At 49.7% G+C, this 21238-nt stretch overlaps 1 protein-coding gene across 1 annotated transcript in view; it reads left to right on the plus strand.

Moving 5' to 3' along the window:
• The window catches only part of HYDIN (HYDIN axonemal central pair apparatus protein), a 446593-nt gene that overhangs the window by 122769 nt on the left and 302586 nt on the right, over positions 1 to 21238 (plus strand). Inside the window, exon 7 of the mRNA XM_065567801.1 lies at positions 200 to 324. Within this exon, the coding sequence (XP_065423873.1) occupies positions 200 to 324 (125 nt within the window). The remainder of the gene's footprint in view (positions 1 to 199; positions 325 to 21238) is intronic.

Below are 21238 nucleotides of genomic sequence, written 5' to 3' on the forward strand. Positions count from 1 at the left end.
AATTTGAGGTGTGAGATCTCTGCAGAAAGTTGGGGTCAATGAGCCAGATTCTGATCTTACAAACCCTGATTTAAGCGCCTCCTAATGTACACAGGTGTAACAAAGGAGAACCAGGCCTAATACTCAGTTTGCATGTCTGCTAGCCACCAAAGGGTGTATCCCAGTTTAGGCCTGATGTGTCATTTTCATTGTGTTGCAGCCCTTTCTCTGTAGAGCCCTGCATTGGGACACTGGGTGTAGGGGAGACCATGCAGCTAACGGTAGAGTTCCAGCCGCTGGAGATAGGTGATCACTCCAAGGACCTGATTGTTCATTATGACACCGGTGAGTTCTGTGCTGTGTAAGTACTCCATATATTTGCAATCAAAAACCTGTGGTTAAAAAAGAGTTAAGGCTGGTAGCTTGTTTCAGTGGAGACCAGCCAATGCCCCCAAATAATATTAAAATGGCTTTATACAAACTGCCCCTTTTCAGACCTCGAAACATTCAAGTGCCTGGAAATGAACCGTCAAAGGATTCAGCCTGTACATATTTGTCTGCGCTGAGCACAATGCGATCTTGGTCCATGCCTGGGGTTCTGTCGTGCTACATAGTGATGTAATCCTTCATCACTCGCTATTGCCCCCACCCATCCAAATGTAACTTTACCAGCTCAATTGTATCCAAATCGAAGTCAAGGTCAAAATAGTTGGTGACTAGGGGATTAATGGAAATGGATCCCTTGAATAGGAAATAGGATTTTGGAGTCTTCTAGTAACTTATTCTTTGGGGAACAGGAGTACTTGTGGCACCTTAGAGACTAACAAATTTATTAGAGCATAAGCTTTCGTGGACTACAGCCCACTTCTTCGAAGAAGTGGGCTGTAGTCCACGAAAGCTTATGCTCTAATAAATTTGTTAGTCTCTAAGGTGCCACAAGTCCTCCTGTTCTTCTTTTTGCTGATACAGACTAACACGGCTGTTACTCTGAAACCTGTCATTATTCTTTGGGGGTAGTTGGTGTGGGAAAGAAAAGGGGGCTTTTATCTACATTGAAATCTTTAAGTCCTTCATTTTAAACCAAAAAAGTGATAAGTTTAAACACTTGCTACCTGTTCCTCTCCTTATCCCCACATCTTCTGCATGTTCTTTGTTGTGTCCCTTCCCATTCCCTTGACTCCTTCCGTGCCACCCTCCATGGACCCCTTCCTCATGTTTTCCCCCAGATGCCCCTCATATCAAGACCAGTTTTGAAGTATGTAGAAGCTGAGGTCCCTCAGCATGCTGAAGAAAGTGCTCATCCCCTCAAAAGATCAGGCCCAAAGTTTGGTGTGATAGGGAAGAAACCACGAAGGACAGGAATAGAAGCTTGTCAGTTGTGTAAATCAGCCCAACATTGAGCTGGAGAACATGTTGCAGAATAAGTGTTACAAGTTACTTTGATTTGTGTGATGAGGCAAGTTAACACCCTTCTGGTCATCATATTCCAGAAGGAATGCGGATTTGTGCCGGCTGACCAAATAAATCTCAGTATCAATAAAGAATCATTGGTGCATTTACCTTTGTCTGAAGGAGAGGTCATCTTCTGTCCCTTATTCCTAATTCTTGGTCCTGAGAAGCCTGATCTCCATTAATGCGGTTAACACCGTGAAACGTAAGAAACTGTTCTATTTGTCCCAAATCTTTATGGATTGGTAAGAAGCTTTGATGTGTTCAGACTAACCTTTCTAGTGCTGTTGGCCGTAATGCCTTTATTTAATATGTGGCATTTTCTGGTACCCCGACTGAGAATTGTTCAGTCTTATACTTTCTTCTTTTGATGACACTGTCCTTTAAAAGAAAGGCATTAAAGTTCCAGATGGAAAGCAACTGAAATGCCTCATTTTTATGTGTGCACCATTTTCACTGCTTCCTTAATGAAGCTAGAGGATAAAAAACAAAGGACCAGATCCTTCACGGTGTAAATTAGAACTAGCTGAGTTGGAGATCTGGGTTGTGGGGAAAGAGGGGGGGAGTTGTATCCTTATGTATCAAAGATGCTAATGATAAAACTACCTGGATATTTTGAGAAATAGTGAACGTGCCATGAGGCCTAACCACACACCATTTCTACATTGGTGTAACCCCATTGATTTCAATAGGGGTAACACCTGACTTATAAATGAGATCAGAATCAGGCCCAGGACTGAGGTTTTCAATCTGATTCTTAATGCACAGAAACCCCCTTCATCTAATCTGATCCCCCACAACAGCTGGCACAGGTGCTGGAACTAGGGGTGCTGGGGGTGCTGCTGCACCCCCTGGCTTGAAATGATTTCCATTATATGTGAGGTTTACAGTTTGGTTCAATGGCTTCCAGCACCCCTAACAGCTGGTCCCCACAAAGGAGATAAGAGTGGACGGGCCACAGAGATAGATAGAACTAGTGTCTCACTCCCCCAGGAGGTGTCTCACTCCCCCAACTCACTGGGGTTGAAATACATTCGAGGAGTGATGTGGGGGAAGCCTGCATTGCACATTCTGTAGATAAATACAGGACTTCACTCCCCATCACTGTGACACCTTTGAATAGCACTAAATTCATTAAAGCAAAACAACAGAGAGATAAAGAACAAGGGAAAAATTAAGGGATCATTTCTGTTGCTTTGTAGCATAAAAAGAAGGAGATGACTGCAGAGATTGATTAAATGCTTCAATTTCATTTCAGCTATTAATCAGTCTCAAAAGCTGCTTATTGCAAGTGTATTACAGAGCAGCCGAGATTCCATTACACAACCGAACACAGCAGACCCTTGCTAATTTATACTGCGCTGAGTCACACACCCGTAACTCGCAAACCAGAAGCAGGCACGTCTCTCTTACAAAACTGCACAACAGATCATTTTCTAGTGAAATACCAACTATAAAGACTATATGGCACTTCAGTACATTGTGATGCATTTTCCTTGCTTTATTGTTTTTCTTCAATTCCTCAGTAACTTATTTCAGAGTAGCAGCCGTGTTAGTCTGTATCCGCAAAAAGAACAGGAGTACTTGTGGCACCTTAGAGACTAACAAATGTATTAGCTTATGCTCTAATAAATTTGTTAGTCTCTAAGGTGCCACAAGTACTCCTGTTCTTTTCACTAACTTATATTCTCATTGGGTCTTCCAGTTGTTAGTGTGATTTAGAGAGGGGCTACCATCTGTTATGTTATTGTTACATTATTTAATATCTGCCAGTGTTGAGCCAAATCTGTCCTTAGTGTCACTCAAGCAAGTGTGGAGCTTCTCATGTGGGAGGAAGTCAAGATTTGGCCCGGACGTATTAATTAGATTGTGAGATCTTCTTGAGTAGTTGGAAGGCACTTAGAACATAGTGGATGCTACTATAAATAACCATAATAATGCTAAAAGTTCTATTAATCAGGTCTTGCTACATGGTGAATTAGTGCATGGCAAGCCAGGGTGTGACTCTACAGCACACCAGAGCCTGCCATGCACTGACTGCCGTACATCAATGTGCACTACGGAACTTTTACTGCACAGTAACAGGGGCCATGTGGCCAGTGAGTGTGCCGCAAGCTAGCACACTGTAGATCCGCAGCCTGGCTTGCCCCACGCTAACTCGCCACATAGACAAATACAAAGAAAAGGTCCTTGCCCCAAAGAGCTTACAACCATACAACTGAAAGTCGTGGCATGAAATGCAACTAATCGTTAGTCTTTTAAACGTTCCAAGCAGTGGGGCTGCCTCTTCTGTTGACTTTCAGTGGGACTTGTGCTCCTTAATCACTTTGAAAAATCCACTCCAGGATTTGAAGTGAAAGCAGTTTAACCCCCTCCTTAAAAGCCACTGAAAATCCCATTTCATCGCTCTGTGTGGTAAGCAGCAGACTGCTCTAGCAGAGAGAATTCTCTGGGTCCAGTAGTACCGCTTTGGAAAGGGTTTTGCATATTCACTTTTTCTTAGCGTATGCGCAACGTGCCTGAAGTGGCACGTGACTAGGATTCATCACTGAATTTGGCCTGCTGGTTGGACAGCTACAAAAGTATCCTTCCTGGCTTGGACATTTACGGACAAATTTCAGGCTTCTGTATATTGCTCTGGACAAATAATGTCTACAGGGTTAAATTACCCCGTGCAGACACCTAGCATGAGGACCACATACTACTTTAGCTCTCTAAAATGGGGCTTAAGCGGGATGTAAGTGTTGCATAGGCCTTGTGCAGAAGGGTCAATTTCAATCACAGAGCTTGTGCTAATAGGTGCTGCTACATTCAAGAGATTCATTGTGCAGCACTGGAATTCCTCACAGTACTGACAGCACCAAAACTGTTTACTATTAGTCCTAGTATCTCTTGGGCTTCCAGTGCCAATATATTAATCTTTGTGGCTAATTAGAAAAGTCCTGACCATATGGTTCACTCAGCTCATTCACAGCCTGACAGATACCATATACTGAGATGCCTTTATTGTCAACGAAAGGAGTAGTTGCTCAGAGGATTTTCTTATGACAGCATTGCAGCACTGCAAAACCTTAGCCAATTCCAGCTCACTTCCATGGGAGCAGAATCAGACATGATGGTGAAAAGTAGGAGAGAACAAAGCTGAAAGGAGAGCTGGCTCTGAGGATGAAAGGCATGATCAAAAACCTTTATTTTAAATAAAGATCGGTTGCAGTGCTGTTCTGCCTCCTGTTGAATGGAGATCTTCAGAAAGTGGCCTTCCCAAGTACATGAGTGATGCACAGTGTGACGGGTTGGACCCCCCCTTCCTGGGTGCCGCCTGATGTACTGGGGTTTCACTGAGCCTGCCTGCTCCACCAGCCTGGGCTCCCTTACACTGTCCTGCTGAGCCAGGCTCTCCAGCCTCCGCCAGCACACACAGGTAGGGACACACCCAGCAGCAGAATCACACAGAGCCTGCAATCAGCTCTGCAGGGGAAGACTCAGCTAGCAAATTGCCCAGCGCTCATGTGCACTCCTCCTTTGGAGAGTAAACCCCAAATTGTCTTGTCTTGCGCTGCACAGAAAACTGTACAGCGTAAGCTCATGAAATCCGCCCCCTCCCTCAGTGTGGGGGAAGAGATGCACAGGTTTTTACCCTCCCCCCCAGTTATGAATTGCACAAACTGGGTTTAAGAAAATAAAACAAGTTTATTAACTCCAAAGAATAAATTTTAAGTGATTCTAATGATAGCAAACAGATCAAAGCAAATTACTGAGCAAATAAAACGAAGCACGCAAACTAAGCTTAATACACTAAATTAACTGGTTAATAGTAGCAAATTCTCACTCAACAAAGGAACTAAGCTGCGGGGGGGGGGGGGGAGAGCAGGGCTCAGCCCCTGCCCTGCTCTCCCCCCCCCCCCCCCCGCAGCTTAGTTCCTTTGTTTCTTCAGATGTTTTCAGCAATCTTCCTTCTTGGGCAGGGAGGCAGTGGAGAAGAACCTTGATTACTTCACTTCCCTGCCTTAAATAGGATTTACATATGGCAGGAATCCTTTCTCTCTCTCAGTGTGATCCCCCCCACCTCAGTGGAAAAATACCAGAAGTCCAAGATGGAATCCAGTACCAGGTGACATGATCACATGACCCTGCAGTGTCAAAGTAGCATCCCAGGAAACTTCTCAGGAAGGTGGGAGATTAACATCTTCAAAGTCCTATTGTCCTTCCTATTGGCCCATCTAGGCTGATTACATACTGTCTGGTGGGTGTTCCCCAAGTGTAAACATAGTTGTAATTGTTACATAGTCAATATTTCTAACTTCAGATACAGAAATGATACATGCATACAAATAGGATAATCATATCCAGTAAATCCTGACCTTTCCAATGATACCTCACATGATCCATCTTGCATAAAACACATCTTAGCTATACCATATTCATATCATAACAATATCTCTATGAAGAATATGGGGAGTAGTGTCACACAGCTCACTCAGGTTTGCAATTTAAGACCTTGGCTACACTTGCGAGTTACAGCGCAATAAAGCAGCCCTGGGCGCCTTAGCTCACTCCCCGTCCACACTGGCAAGGCACGTAGAGCACTCTGACTCCGCAGCTACAGCGCTGCTGGTTCTCCACCTCGGCCAGTGGAATAACATTTGCTGCGCCCCTGCTGGAGCGCTGCGGCGCCAGTGTGAACGAGGTGTTGTGTTACTGCGCTCTGATCGGCCTCCGGAAACATCCCATAATCCCCTTAAGTCAAGTGGCCACTCTTGTCATTGTTGTGAAATTGGCTGCAGGAATGTGAAAATGCCCTTTCAAAGCTCCGTTTCAGAGAAGCCGTCTGCTTAGCAGCTCCGAGGAAAAAGTGAGTGAGTGAGAGAGAGGCGGGGGGCGGGGGGCGAACTTACAAGACAGCATGCTGACACACTCTCAGCCCCACAAAAACCCACTCTCTCTCCCCCCACATACACACAACACACTCCCTGTCACACTCCACCCCACCCCCACCATTTGACAAGCATGTTGCAGTCACTTGCATGCTGGGATAGCTGCCCACAATGCACCACTCCCAATGCCACTGCAAGTGCCGCAAATGTGGCCACGCCAGTGCGCTGTCAACTGTCAGTGTGGACAGACTGCAGTGCTTTCCCTACCGCGCTCTCCAAAGGCGGGTTTAACTCCCAGCGCTCTACATCCGCAAGTGTAGCCGTGCCCTTAGTCTAGCTGGAATTGCTCCCGAGTAGAGCTAGCCGCCGTCTGGGTATTTGGCAGATTTACACCCTACTTGTCTTGCGGAGCATCTAGAAACCTGACAGTCCCTTCATTAATGCTCCATTAAGGCAAATGTAGCCTGGTTCACTGTTATTAGCAGACCTGGGCTGTTGGCAGCTACTTCATGGATCCACGTGCACAGAGTAAGAAAAGGGCTACTCTGCATCTGTTATTTGATGAGTTGCTCCAAGGGCGGCTGAAAGAGCAGAGTCTCAGAGAATGCCCAGTGTTACTGTCAGTTTATAGCAGCCTTTGCCAGGCTGGAGGAATCCTGCTGTACCCTGTGTTACTGCAGCCATGGAGTGTCCTCCTGGAAAGGAAATACCGCGATGGCCCTCCCATCGTGAGGTCTGGCAATCAAATGTTCGCCCTCCAACAAATTCAGATTGATTTCTGTCCTCTGTTTGGACCCAAACTAAGGAAACTTCAAAGAATATCATCTTGTGTGCACAAGCTCAAGGGCTTAGATGTGCCTTGAAGGTGTAACCTGGGAGTTCTTCTTTGAGTCCTTGCTCATGTCCATTCCATTGTAGGTGTGTGCGCTCGCCACATGCACCGGTGCTGGAACTGTTTCCCTCAGTGGTATCCATAGGGGACCAGTTCTAGCACCCTCTGGAGTGGTGTGCATATACCTCAGTATAAGGGGCGCTGCCGGCTCCCCCCACCCTCAGTTTTTTTTTACTGGCCGTGACGGTGCTGGAATGTCTCCTTGCTTTGGCAAGTGCTTAGTTACCCAGTGGTTTTCTCTTAGTGTTGTAAATAGTTAGATAAGTAGTTCTTCTGATACAAAATTACTCAAGATAGTTAAGACCCAGGCAGACTGCGAAGAGCTACAAAAGGATCTCTTAAAACTGGGTGACTGGGCAACAAAATGGCAGATGAAATTTAATGTTGATAAATGCAAAGTGATGCATTTGGAAAGCATAATCCCAACTATACGTATAAAATGATGGGGTCTAAATTAGCTGTTACCACTCAAGAAAGAGATTTTGGAGTCATTGTGGATAGTTCTCTGAAAACATCCACTCAATGTGCAGCGGCAGTCAAAGAAGCAAACAGAATGATGGGAATAATTAAGAAAGGGATAGAGAATAGGACAGAAAAGATCATGTTGCCTCTATATAAATCCATGGTATGCCCACACCTTGAATACTGGGTGCAGATGTGGTCGCCCCATCTCAAAAAAGATATATTGGAATTGGAACAGGTTCAGAAAAGGGCAACAAAAATGATTAGGGGTATGAAATGGCTTCCGTATGAGGAGAGATTAATAAGACTGGGACATTTCAGCTTGGAAAAGAGATGGCTAAGGGGGGATATGATTGAGGTCTATAAAATCATGACTGATGTAGAGACCATAGGTAAGGAAGTGTTGTTTACTACTTCTCATAACACAAGAAGTTGGGGAGGGATACCTCAGTGGTTTGAGCATTGGCCTGCTAAACCCAGGATTGTGAGTTCAATCCTTAAGGGAGCCATTTAGGGATCTGGGACAAAAATCTGTCTGGGGATTGGTCCTGCTTTGAGCAGGGGGTTGGATTAGATTAGATTAGATGACCTCCTGAGGTCCCTTACAACCCTGATATTCTAGGGGTCACCAAATGAAATTAATAGGCAGCAGGTTTAAAACAATTAAAAGGAAGTATTTCTTTGCACAGTCAACCTGTGGAATTCCTTGCTAGAGGATGTTGTGAAGGCCAAGGCCATAACAGGGTTCAAAAAAGAGCTAGATAAATTCATGGAGGATAGATCCATCCATGGCTGATGGGCAGGAATGGTGTCCCTAGCCTCTGTTTGCCAGAAGCTGGGAATGAGCGACAGGGGATGGATCATTTGATGATTACCTGTTCTGTTCATTCCCTCTGGGGCACCTGGCACTGGCCACTGTTGGAAGACAGGATACTGGGCTAGATGGACCTTTGGTCTGACCCAGTAGGGCCATTCTTATGTTCTTTGTCTTCCTAATAGCTAGTTAGTGTTAGTGTTGTAAAATAGCTTAGATAGTCCCCTCCAGGACTTAGCCCTGGGACAGGGCATGTCCCGCTCCCTGGGCTTTAAGCCTTGTGATCACTGTTGGAAGCCTATGCCAATTAGTGACCCTTATCAAAGTTGCTTGAAGTGTTTGGGAGACGCCCATATCAGTGATAAGTGTTTCATTTGTAAGAGCTTCAAGCCCAGGACAAAAAAGGAGTGGGACATAAGACTGAGTGCTCCTCCTGGAGTTGGCCCTTGTGCCGGTCTATGAGCTGGAAAAATCAGACTTGTCACAAAGTACGGCACCATCAATGTGATCTGCAGCCCTGGTACCAGCCTCCCAGCACCGGTCCCAGTCCCCGGTGCTGGCGAAGAAGCAAAAGAAGCACCCGGGGAGAGGGCATTCCCCAACCTCCTGTGTGTCAAAGGGAAAATCTGGGGAGGAGCATAGACCCTTGCGGGGGTAGTAAATCTCCTGAGCCCAGCCAGGCATTGTCATTGCCAACTCCTCCAACCAGCCCTCCTAGGGACCTGTGAGGCCTCCACAAGTATCTCAAGAAGTTGAAGTTTCGTATGGACTCCCTGGCCTCCTTCCTTCCTTCCCTGGATCCAGGAGACTGGTACGCCGCCCTTGATTTGAAGGACGCCTACTTTCACATATCAATATTTCACAGACACAGGCGTTTTTTTGCATTTCACGGTGGGGACTGCCCACTACCAGTTTGCAGTGCTTCCGTTCAGCCTAGCAACAGTGCCAAGGGTGTTCATCAAGTGCATGTCGTGGTGGCGGCTTATCTCAGACGTGAGGGTATCCAGATTAACCTGTACCTCAACGACTGGCTCATCAAGGGCTGCTCCCCCCAGGTCCAGCGCAGCGTCACCATGCTACAAGTTCACCACTGCCCGGGTTTGCTTCAGGCTACTGGGTCACTGGCAGCTACACACTTTGTATGTCTGGTGCGCCCTGGCGTTCTACCTGGAGCACACCAAGCCCTTCCGCAGGACGACCCGGCTCTTTATCGCAACAGTGGACAGGATGAAGAGTCTCCCAGCGTCCTCACAGAGGATCTCAAATTGGATCACCACCTAAATCCAGACCTGTTATGAGCTGGCTTGGGCCGAACCGCCGCCAATAGTGAAGGCTCACTTGACTAGGGCTCAAGTGTCCTCGGCCGCCTTCCTGGTGCATGTCCCTATCCAGGACATCTGCAGGGCCGCGACATGGTCCTCGGTACACACGTTCACGGTGCACTACGCCATCACCCAGCAAGCCAGAGATGACACTGGATTTGGCAGAGCTGTGTTGCAATCGACACGTCCATGAACTTCTACCAGCCTCCGGTGGTACTGTTTGGGAGTCATCTACAATGGAATGGACATGAGCAAGCACTCGAAGAAGAAAAGACAGTTACCTTTTTCCGTAACCGGTGTGCTTCGGGATGTGTTGCTCATGTCCATTCCATGACCCGCCCTCCTTCCCAACTGCCGGAGTTTCTGGCAATAATGAACTGAGGGTGGGGGCAGCGGTCAGCTTGCGGCACTGGTGCATGTGGTGAGTGCACACACCCACAATGGAATGGACATGAGCAACACCTCTCAAAGAACACCAGTTACGGAAAAAGGCAACTGTCTTGTGCACTTCCCCAGCTGTAGATCTGTACCTCAATCAGGGAAGCACAGCTGCTGTGCTATTTCACCCTGAGCCAGACTAGCATTGTTAACAGGTTCAAGGGTTTCTGGGGACATGGTCCTGCTTCCTCCCCACCACTCCCTGCTCCCTTCAGGGTACTGAATTATCCTTGTGTAATCTTTGCGCTGGGGGGCGCACCACTGCCCTTTACTGCACTGGACTACAAGGGGTGGGGAAAAGCTCCTTGCAGGAGTAAAGCACAACGTGGCACTACATCACTGCTACATCTGGGGCACCCCTTTCATCCCCTTCTGCATCCTTTGAAATTAAAGCCCTAATTGTCTCCAGTTTGTGGGAGAGCTTATAGGAATCTGATGCTTCTTTAGAAGGGCTGATAGGAATGTCCACTTGATCCCGTACGTACAGGAAGGTTTGACATTCCCACTGCTAAAATCAGATGACACTCATTCATTGTTTCTTGTTTGTTTATTTGGATTTAAAATAATAAAAAGATACCTATCCAAGGCTCTAGGCACCCTAATATCATCAATAGCTCAGTAATGTCCCAGCAGTATTAAAGTAATCATTGCAACGGGCAGACACCTACAGAAACTCCTTTCTGCCCCTTCATTAGTGAGGGAAGCACACCATCAGCCCTCTCCAAAATCCCACTCAAACAGATCTGTTGCAGCATGGGCTCTTTTGGAACAAGTGGGGAGTGAGTTCTAAAGTCCTGGGGCCTGCCAGTTGCCCCATCTTTTATAATGAGTGGGGTCCATCTTGATTGTCCCAGCTGACTGTCATCCTGTGGCAATATGGTACAGAGAAAGAAGCACTCCCTCAGGGGGCCAGTCCCAGGCCCTTAGTACATCACATCAATTCCAACATCAAGCTTCAAAGGGTTAAACATGAGCAGGATGTGGTCAGACGTCTGCCTTTGTGACTTGAGCACAAGAAGTTGGTGCCAGACTCATTATGTTATCTGTATCGCCATCTGGGGTGAGCGTGATAGTCCCATGACACTTCACCACCTGGACCCGTGTTTGTGTCCTTCCTTTGAGCCCAGGGGAATGTTGTGGAATGGACACTGATTTGCTTGAGGCCATGTAATAGAAAAAATGTGTAACAAGGCACTTTTCATTGATAGCTGTCCAAGAGCTGTATAGAGAATCTTTACATCCACTGTTACAATGACTCTTGGTTACCTCACCCAGTGAATAGCATCAGAGCAAGGATTAGAACTGGCCAGTACTCTATCCTCTGAGACAAAATGCCTTATCACTTACCTCTGGCTACAATTAGAATTCAGTTCTTTATTGCCATCTTCTATCCCATTGCATTGCAGCAAAAGCAGCACGTGGAGTCATATGTGACAACTGCCAACTTGAAAAATCTCTTCTGGCATTTGGTCACAAATGGTGAAACCAGGAATTAACTATGAGATCATAGGAAAAATTAAGGCTTATTTCCACAGGCACTAATTAGGAGACTGCCATGGAGTTCTTCAATCTGCAGCAGAATGATAGCAAGTTTGATGTGACATTAGAGCCATTCAAATTTGGTGGGAATGGCGGGTAACTACAGTATATAATATGCATGACTGGCAAGGATGAAAGCAGAACAAGACGGTTGCTTTAACAATAGATGAAAGGGAATCTTATCAACGTTAAAATTAGTGCCATTTGACATACAGGGTGGGCGTGAGGTTCCGTGGCTATGATACAAAAATGTTGAGGTACTCAGCTTCTTCTATGCTCAAAATAATTGGCTGTGCTTCCCAAAGCAATGAGAGAGATTCCAGTAGTAGAGTGACCATCTGGGCAAACCTGCTGTACTCTGCAATGTCTTGCCCTCCTCCTAATCATTAGCAATTCCATTGCTGGGAGAAAATATGCTGTCCGGGGTGCTGGAATTCTCTGTCTTTGAAATATTCCATGGGAGCATTAACTTCTGCCTGGATAGCCACAGAGGTACAACAGAAGTCCCCCCTGTTTAATCTAATGTGCAGCCCTTCAGGCTAATCCAATCTACAGCGCGTCTACAAATGCAGCATTCCCCCGGAAAAAAGCTGTTGAGTCACCACTGGGTTAGAGCCCTCGTCCCCTGCCTTTCTTGGCAATAGGGGAGAGTGCTATCAGCTGAGCAAAATGGAAACAGATTAGCTGCACACTAGTGCTGGGCTAAAGGGTCTGCGGGACCCATTAGGAGGTTTTAGCCAGATATAGTTGTAAAAATCCCAGACAGATGTTATCTTGCTGTGCTAGTCACCTCACCTGTTGAGTCAACAACTTCCCAAAATTCAAACGGCTTCTTAAATAAAAAATGTCATGTGAAGAATCTGCCTTCCACCAAAGGCTTCCTCATCTGTCTCGTGGAGCTGGTGTTGCAATCGATGGCTTCCAGGAACTTGTTTTTAAAGAATATAAAAATCCCATTGATCTTGAAACATTTTTCTCTCTGTTTCCCTTTGGAGTTTGCCCTTCCCTGTCACACTATGTGCCTGCACAATGCTCCTTCTTGAGTCTACTAGTGGACACAAATGTGGAGTATGGGCGTGTTGACACGGGCCTTTGCCTTGTTGCATTCTGAATACCCGAATACCTGAATTCACTAGAGCTCAGTTGACTGAGGTGCTGAGTGCTCGCAAGTTGTATTGACTTCAGAGAGCTCAGCACTTTACGGGACCAATTCCCCATCACTGGGGTCTTATAATGAGGACTGGCCGTGTTTCTAAGTCACACACTCTAATTTGACCAGGAGTTGTTGGGCTAGGGGCAAGAATTAGTGGGTGAAATCTCTGGCCTGTATGATGCAGAGGGTCAGACTAGATGATCAGAATGGCCACTTTCTGTCCCTGAGATGTATGGATCTCTGATTGGGCTTGTCACAGGTTGGCTGGGCCTTTAAGGATAGTTGGGCTCAGCCACACCTGTGCCACGTGCCTCCCCTTTCCCCCCAGGGGCACGTTGGCCCCTTCTGGGAGTGGTGTGGGGTCAGGGTAGTCAGGGAGCCTGTCTTAGCCTTGCTGCAGCCGCCACCAACTAGGAGCTGCCAGGAGTAAGTGCTGCCCAGCAGGATCCCCCTCCCAGAGCCAGCACCCTGTACCCCCTCTGGCACCCCAACCCCTGCCCCAACCCTGACCCCCCTCCCAGAGCCAGCTCCCTGTACCCCCTCTGGCACCCCAACCCCTGCCCCAACCCTGACCCCCCTCCCAGAGCCAGCTCCCTGTACCCCCTCTGGCACCCCAACCCCTGCCCCAGCCCTGACCCCCCTCCCAGACCCAGCACCCTGTACCCCTTCCGCCACCCCAACCCTCTGCCCCAGCCCTGACCCCCCTCCCAGACCCAGCACCCTGTACCCCTTCTGCCACCCCAACCCTCTGCCCCAGCCCTGACCCCCCTCCCAGAGCCAGCACCCTGTACCCCCTCTGGCATCCCAACCCCCTGTCCCAGCCCTGACCCCCCTCCTAGAGCCAGCACCCTGTACCCCTTCCGCCACCCCAACCCTCTGCCCCAGCCCTGACTCCCCTCCCAGACCCAGCACCCTGTACCCCCTCTGGCATCCCAACCCCCTGTCCCAGCCCTGACCCCCCTCCCAGAGCCAGCACCCTGTACACCCCCTGCCCCCCCAACCTCCTACCCCAGCCCTGACCCCCCTCCCAGACCCAGCATCCTGTACCCCCTCCGGCATCCCAACCCCCTACCCCAGCCCTGACTCCCCTCCCAGAGCCAGCACCCTGTACCCCCTCCTGCACCCCAACTCCAACCCCCTGCCCCAGCCCAGAGCCCCCTCCTGCACCCAAACTCCCTCCCAGAGCTTGCACCCCTCATCCCCTCCTGCACCCCAACTCCCTGCCCCAGGCTCAGCCCAGAGTCCCCTCCCACACCTTAACCCTCTACCCCAGCCCAGTGACAGTGAGTGAGGGTGGGGGAGAGTCAGCGACAGAGAGAGAGTGGGGGATGGTGTGAGTGGGGCGGGGCTTTGGGGAAGGGGCAGGGCCTCAGGGAAGGGGCAGAGTAGATCCTGGGTTGCCCTTAGATTTAAAAAGTGATCTTGGGCATAAAAAGGTTGGAGACCACTGCTTTATAAAAACTGAGACACTCAGTTTGAGAGTGGAACCGGAGAGAACGGGCAGGCTTCTGTGGAAGGCCCTCAGTGAGGGTGTGCAGGACACTGAGGGGACTCCAGGGAAGGAGTCTGGGAGCAAGGCCTCTATTCCAGAGCCAAAGACTGAAAGAACCCAGAGGGGACTGGGAACTGAGCCCAAGGCAGGCTGAAGATGAGTCCAACAGAGGAGAAAAAGTGTTTTTTATTTGTTTGGACTTGTTACCCCAAAAGGGGGTTGAACGCAGAGTGACCCAACTGTAGAGATGAGCCACAGGACTCTTTGGGAGAGACAGGGGGAAGCTGAGGCAAGGAATGTCTGGCATGCTGCAGTCAGTTCGCAGGTGGTGCTACAGAGCAGGTATGTCTCATGACAGGCCCTAAATGTGATACTAATGTGGAAACGGAGGAATAGAGAAAAAATCACTCCGCATTTGTTGAGTTCCGATGGTTAACAAGAATTAGAGGCTATATCAAGCTTTATCTCCCAGAGAGGACAATATTCTGAGCCTTTCTTCAAGTCCCAAGGGCTCCTCCCTACTTTTCTCCTTGGCCCCACTATTGCTGTCTTCACTGTTCGAGGCTCCTGTCACGTTGATGATCCTTCCACGTGGAGATTGCTAGTCTCCCTCAAGAGCCTGTCAGCACTGCTTCTGAACTGGCTGGGTAGGTTGCTGTGCAATGCACCTCCCTCACCTCAGCCGCGTACTGTGTTGAGTCTGTAGCACATCTATCTCCTTCTAGCCCTAAAACAAAAGATGGAGGACAAATTGAGACTTCAGTGCAGTAGATGGTCATCCTGGTCCTTGCATGGGTTTTCAAAACTCCCTTTACTTTACCTTGGTTGATCCATTTAGGGCCACATTTTGTTACCCATGTCGGTGTCCATTGTAGAAAGCTGAGGTTACATGATCAGTGTGAGAGCGTTGCATTGCCCGTCATTTCTGTACCAATAGGCTGGCCTTTCTTTCTGTGCCAGTGGTGCCATGAAGGAATGGCAAGAACAAGTGGCTTGTGTCCACAGCATAGATCATGATGGTGAATCACAAAAGGCAGGGCTTTAGTAGCGAAAATCTGGAGGTTATTGGGACCTTGTGCTTTAGCTTTCTTTATAATGTGTGGGGTTACTGCTGATAAAGCTCTGCTACTGGTTAGGGCTCATTTCAGTGTACAGTGGGATTCATTACAAACGTAGCCCCCACACCTCGAATACCTGTTGGGACTGGACCATTTTCCGATATGCAGAAGAGATGTCACTGTGATACTAAATTCACTGTGGCAAACCTTGAGCTTCTGCTGACCACATCTGTATATGCTGATGGATATACAAGTCCCCATTCTTCTTTGAGTGATTGCTCAGGTGTATTCCACAGTAGGTGTGCGTGCATGCTCGCCACATGTGCATGCTCGCCGGTGCCGGACGTTTTTCCTCTAGCAGTACCCGTAGGGGAGCGCCCCAGTGACCCCTGGAGTGGCATGGTATAAGGGGCACTGCATGCTTCCTCCACCCTCAGTTCCTTCTTGCCGTTAACAAAGGTGTTTCGGAACTGTTCTGCTCCAGCTTTCCTGTGGCTCATTCCCAAAATTGCTTGTTCATTCAGTGTATGGTACCTGTAGTTAGTTAGTTGTTTAGTTTAGCTAGAGCACCTAGGCTGGGGCATGCCCCGTGCCCCGGGTTTTACATCGTGTGACACTTGTAGGTGATCTATGCAGTGAGTGATCCGCACGTGGACTGTCTGCATTGTTTGGGGGAAACCCATCTCAGCAATCACTGCAAGATTTGCAAGTTGTTTAAGCCTCAGACCAAGAGATAAAGGGACATTAGGCTCTGGGCTATTCTAATGGAGTTGGCACTGACCCTGGCTCCGACACGCCGCTCCGAGTCGGCACCGGGCACCGTGGTGTCGGTGCACAGCGACCCTTAGGCACCATCGACTAGTCGGCACCGCTCCCCATCCAGGAAGGCTAGGAAGAGGCCTTCTTCGCCGTGGCACCAGAGTAAACCGGGACAGAGGCTAGACCCATGTCAGGCTGTCCTCGATCCCCACTGGCCTTTAGGCCTCCGTCTTAAGTTGAGCGGAGTAGCCCGGCCCATTTGGAGCAGGCCTCCCCGGATGTCCCGAAGCCCTCCATGCCGGAGGTCCTGCAGGTGGCCTGGGATGTTATGTCCATGACGGTACCAGGAGCACTGCCGATGTCAGCCCCGCGCTCCAGAGGCAAGCCCCCTCTGGGATCTCCACAGTCGCCCCCAGCTCGGGACCGGTCTCAGTCGAGGGAACGTTCCCGATGCCGTTCGCCACCCAGCCATCGTTCAGGGCAAAGTCCACGTGGATCGCCCTCAACGCCCACCAGGCTGTCTGGTTGGGTTCCATCCGACTGAGACTCTCAGCAACGCTCCGCCTCAAGGAGCGAACACTGACGGGACCTAGGCAGACGTCGCCAAAGGTCCTTGTCTCAGAGGGGTTATCGTAGCCGGTCACGGCATGGACATCGATGTCGTTCCCGTTCTGCGTCCCGCTCCAGGACCCCACCATGGCACCGCCTCTGCTGCCCCGGGCGTCAATTTCTGGTGCCTCGCCATCGTGGGTCCGCCCGCTGGAGCCGATTGCAGAGCAGCTGTTACCAACGGTATCAGTCCTTCACGTCAGGATTGCGGTCCCGTGGTCAGCATCACTCCCGGCGGTGCCGCTCCTCCCAGTCCGAGGACAGCGGCAGGTCGTATGTCAGCCCGGCCTCCCTTAATAGTCGTCCATCGACGGGCCAGGCCCAACAGCCAACTATGCCGGTGCCACAGCAGGTGCAGTGGCACCGGGCCCAGTGGCCGGCCCAATGGTACCAGTGGGCACCGGGGCCCCTGATGCAGCCCCTGGTGGGGGCTCGCTTGGTGGCCGGAGCCTCAGAAGGACCATCGGCCTCCCTCTCCAGACCTCCGAGGAAGGAGTCAGTGGGATGTACATCCTCGGCACCGTGCCCGGAGACCGACCAGGTGGTGAACCCTCAGGTGCTGTTGGACACACAAAGTACCACGCTGGCATCCTCACCCTCCCTGAATGAGGCGATTACGGCCCCGCCTTCCTCCGTCCCGCAGGAGGACTTTAGGGTCCACTAAGCACTCTTAAAAAGGGTGGCATCAAGCCTCCACCTCCAAGCAGAGGAGATGGAAGAGCCCTCGGACTCCCTGTTTAATGTGCTGTCCTCCTCCGCACCAGGCAGGGTGGCCTTGCCTCTCCATGAAGGGGTGGCAAAAATTTCTAATGCCCTCTGGTAAACCCCAGCCTCATTGGCCCCCATCTCTAAGAGAGCGGAACGCAAGTATTTTGTACCCGCCAAGGGACACAAGTTCTGCTCCAAGGGAGGGCTGGGATGGGGGGCTATGTCCAATGCCTTCCTCCTGTACTGGTCAGGCCAGTTTCTCTATGCCTTTCCCCCATTCCTGCTGATCGGCAAGGCCCTGGAAAAGATAAAGATGGACAAGGCCCGGGTCCTTCTGATTGCCCTGGCATGGCCCAGGCAGCATTGGTATGGGACTCTGAGGGGCCTGGCAGTCATCCCGCCATGGCCATTGCCGTCCCGCCCAGACCTGCTCTCCCAGGACCAGGGCTGCCTCCTCCACCCCAACCTAGTGGCACTCCACCTCATGGGATGGCTGCTGAATGGTTAGGTAGGGAGGAAAGGACATGCTTGGAAGGGATTCAGCACATCCTCCTAGAAAGCCGGCGGCCCTCCACGCACTGAGCCTACTTGGCAAAGTGGTCTCGGTTTTCCAGATGGGCAGCCGAGCGGGGTGTTTCCCCGGTGGCCATCCTGATCCAGCTTATTCTGGACTACCTCCTTCACCTTAGAGCCCAGGGCCTGGTGCCCTCGTCAGTCAAGGTGCATCTGGCGGCCACACGGTATTCTCCCATGCTATGACTGGCCGATTCCTTAAGGGATTGGATCATCTCTTCCTGTATGTTAGGCCCCCAGTCCCACAGTGGGACCTAAACCTGGTGTTGGCCTTTCTCACAGGGCCCCCGTTTGAGCCACTAGCCAGATGCTCCTGGTCACACCTCTCATGGAAGGTGGCCTTCCTGGTTGCGATCACATTGGCTAGGTGGGCCCCCGTACATGGTGTTTCATAAAGATAAGGTCCAGCTCCTCCCACACCCTTCGGTCCTCCCGAAGGTGGTCTCCACCTATCACATGGGTCAGGACATTTTTCTGCTGGTCCTCTCCCCAAGCCCCATGCGTCCAGTGAGGAGTGCCGCCTCCACACGCTGGATGTGAGACGGGCTCTGGCTTTCTACCTGGAGTGGACTAAGCCATTCAGAAAGTCCTCGCAACTGTTCATTGCCTCGGCCAAGCATATGAAAGGTCGGCCGATCTCCACTCAGTAGCTCTCCAACTGGATCACCTCGTGCATCCGTTCCTGTTATGACCTGGCAGGAATCCTTCCGCCACCAATTGTGAAGGCACACTTGACTCAGGCGCAGGACTCGTCGGCTGCCTTTTTGACCCACCTCCCCATTCAGGATATTTGTAGGGCTGCCACGTGGTCTTCAGTTCACACGTTCACCTCGCATTATGTGATCGTCTCCCAGACCAGGGATGATGCCGGGTTCAGCAGGGCTGTGCTCCAACCCAAGAGTTTGTGAACTCCTACCCACCTCCAACAGGTATAGCTTGGAATCACCTATTGTGGAATACACAAGAGCAATCACTTGAAGAAGAAAAGACAGTTACCCTTTCTGTACCCGGTGTTCTTCAAGATGTGTTGCTCATGTCTATTCCACATCCCACCCTTCTTCCCCTCTGTCGGAGTTGTCAGGCAAGAAGGAACTGAGTGTGGGGGGAGCGCGCAGCGCCCCTTATACTGCACCATGGAGGTGCCACTCCAGGGGTCGCTGGGGCGCTCCCCTACAGGTACTGCTAGGGGAAAAACTTCCAGCACCGGTGCACGTAGCGAGTGCACATGGAATAGACATGAGCAAAATATCTCGAAGAACACCAGTTATGAAAAAGTAACTGTCTTTTTGTTCATTGTAATGCAATTCTTGATTCCTTTGATATCAGATAGATTTACAGTAGTTACCTGAACCAGTGATATGGGCTAGGATAGTCTAATTTCTGAGCAGTGACCTCTTTTGAATCACTAGTTAATTTCTTTAATGTTTCTGTCCATACAGTTTTAATTTCTAGAGCTAGTTACAGTAGTGATTTTTCTGCTGTTTTAGATGGGGCTGTTCCACTTGTTACAGAGTTGGCTGGGAACCTCTGTCTCTCTCCATGGCCCTGTGTATTGAGACAGATGGTCTGTCGCTGTAAGGGTATATGGAGGAGAATTATGTCTGAGTCTGATTTTAGATATCCGTTGGCACAACATTCTAGCTCAGAAAGCAAGAAAAACCTGTTACTGCAACACTAGGATTAGGGCTTTGATATCCTAAAGTTTGGAGATGCCAAACCCGGGTTTGCACAGCAACAGTAACACACTCACCAGTATTTGCATATCTCTGCATAATAGCGAAGAGCACAATAATTATGTGCCAAATGTGTTACTGGTGCAATAAGCAAATCTCCATTGATTTCAGTGGAGGAGTGTTAGCAATGAAACCGGGCCTCTATATGCAAGAACTGAATTATGTTTGCTGTGGGACCATTGTTCATTTAAAACTGAGCCTTGGCATTGCATTTAATTAATTTTTGTGTGTGGAGTAACCACTGAGGGAGAGATTTGCACGCAAGTCCAGATCTCCTGTCACATGCAAGTGATCTTGGAAGAGCGTGCTTTCATTTTCCATTGCAGGTCATCACTGACTACAGCCTGTTGAACCTTTCATTAGTGGAAGTCGCCAGTGGATTCTTAGGAGTTATTAACTTAAGACTTGGCTACACTTGCAAGTTAAAGCACATTAAATCAGCCCCGGGCGCCCTAACTCCTGAGGTGTCCACACTGGCAAGGCACTTAGAGCGCCTGGACTCTGCAGCTGGAGCGCCCCTGGTAATCCACCTCTATGAGAGGCATAAAGCTTTCTGTGCCCTGGTTGAAATGCCAGGGTGTCAGTGTGGATGAGGTGTTGCATTACTGCGCTGTGATTGACCTCCAAAATGTCCCACAATCCCTTGAAGTCAAGTGGCCACTCTCGTCATTGTTTTGAACTCGGCTGCAGGCATGTTGCTATCCTCTTTCAAAGCTCCGTTTCTGACAGCCGGCTGCTTATCTGCTCCAGGACACAAAGCAAACCATTACTGTGGAATGCTCCTGCTGCAAAGGCAGGCGTTTGTGCGTGTGTGTGTGTGTGTGTGTGAGAGAGAGAGAGAGAAAGGCAGGAGGATAGGTGCTGATGTTGGGGTTTCCCCCCTTCCCCTTGCCACTGTCTGAACTTACAAGACAGCATGCTGACACACTCTGCCACCAAAACACAGTCTCTCCCCCCACATACACACAACACACTCCCTGTCACACTCCCCCCTCCCCATTTGAAAAGCATGCTAGAGCCACTTGCACACTGGGATAGCTACCACAATGCACTGCTCTCTGTGGTTTTGCAAGAGCTGCTAATGTGGCCACGCCACTGCACTTGCAGCTGAGTGTGAACACACGGCAGTGCTTTCCCTGCCGCTGTCTCCGAGGGCTGGTTTAACTCCCGGCGCTCTACGTCTGCAAGTGTAGCCATAGCCTTAGTCATTGCTGCCTTGAACAGCGTCTGAATTGTTTGACACATTTTCCTTCTGATCAACCAGCACCTGCTTGGGAAGGCGAGAGCTGCTTGAAGGATGGATTGATTTGTTAAGTGGTGTATTGTGCATTTGTTTACCAGGCTGTTGCGATGAAAGTCCTTGCACTTGTTTCCATGTCTGCCA

Source organism: Chrysemys picta, chromosome 14 (genome assembly GCF_011386835.1).
Source record: "Chrysemys picta bellii isolate R12L10 chromosome 14, ASM1138683v2, whole genome shotgun sequence".
Classification (NCBI taxonomy): Eukaryota; Metazoa; Chordata; order Testudines; family Emydidae; genus Chrysemys; species Chrysemys picta.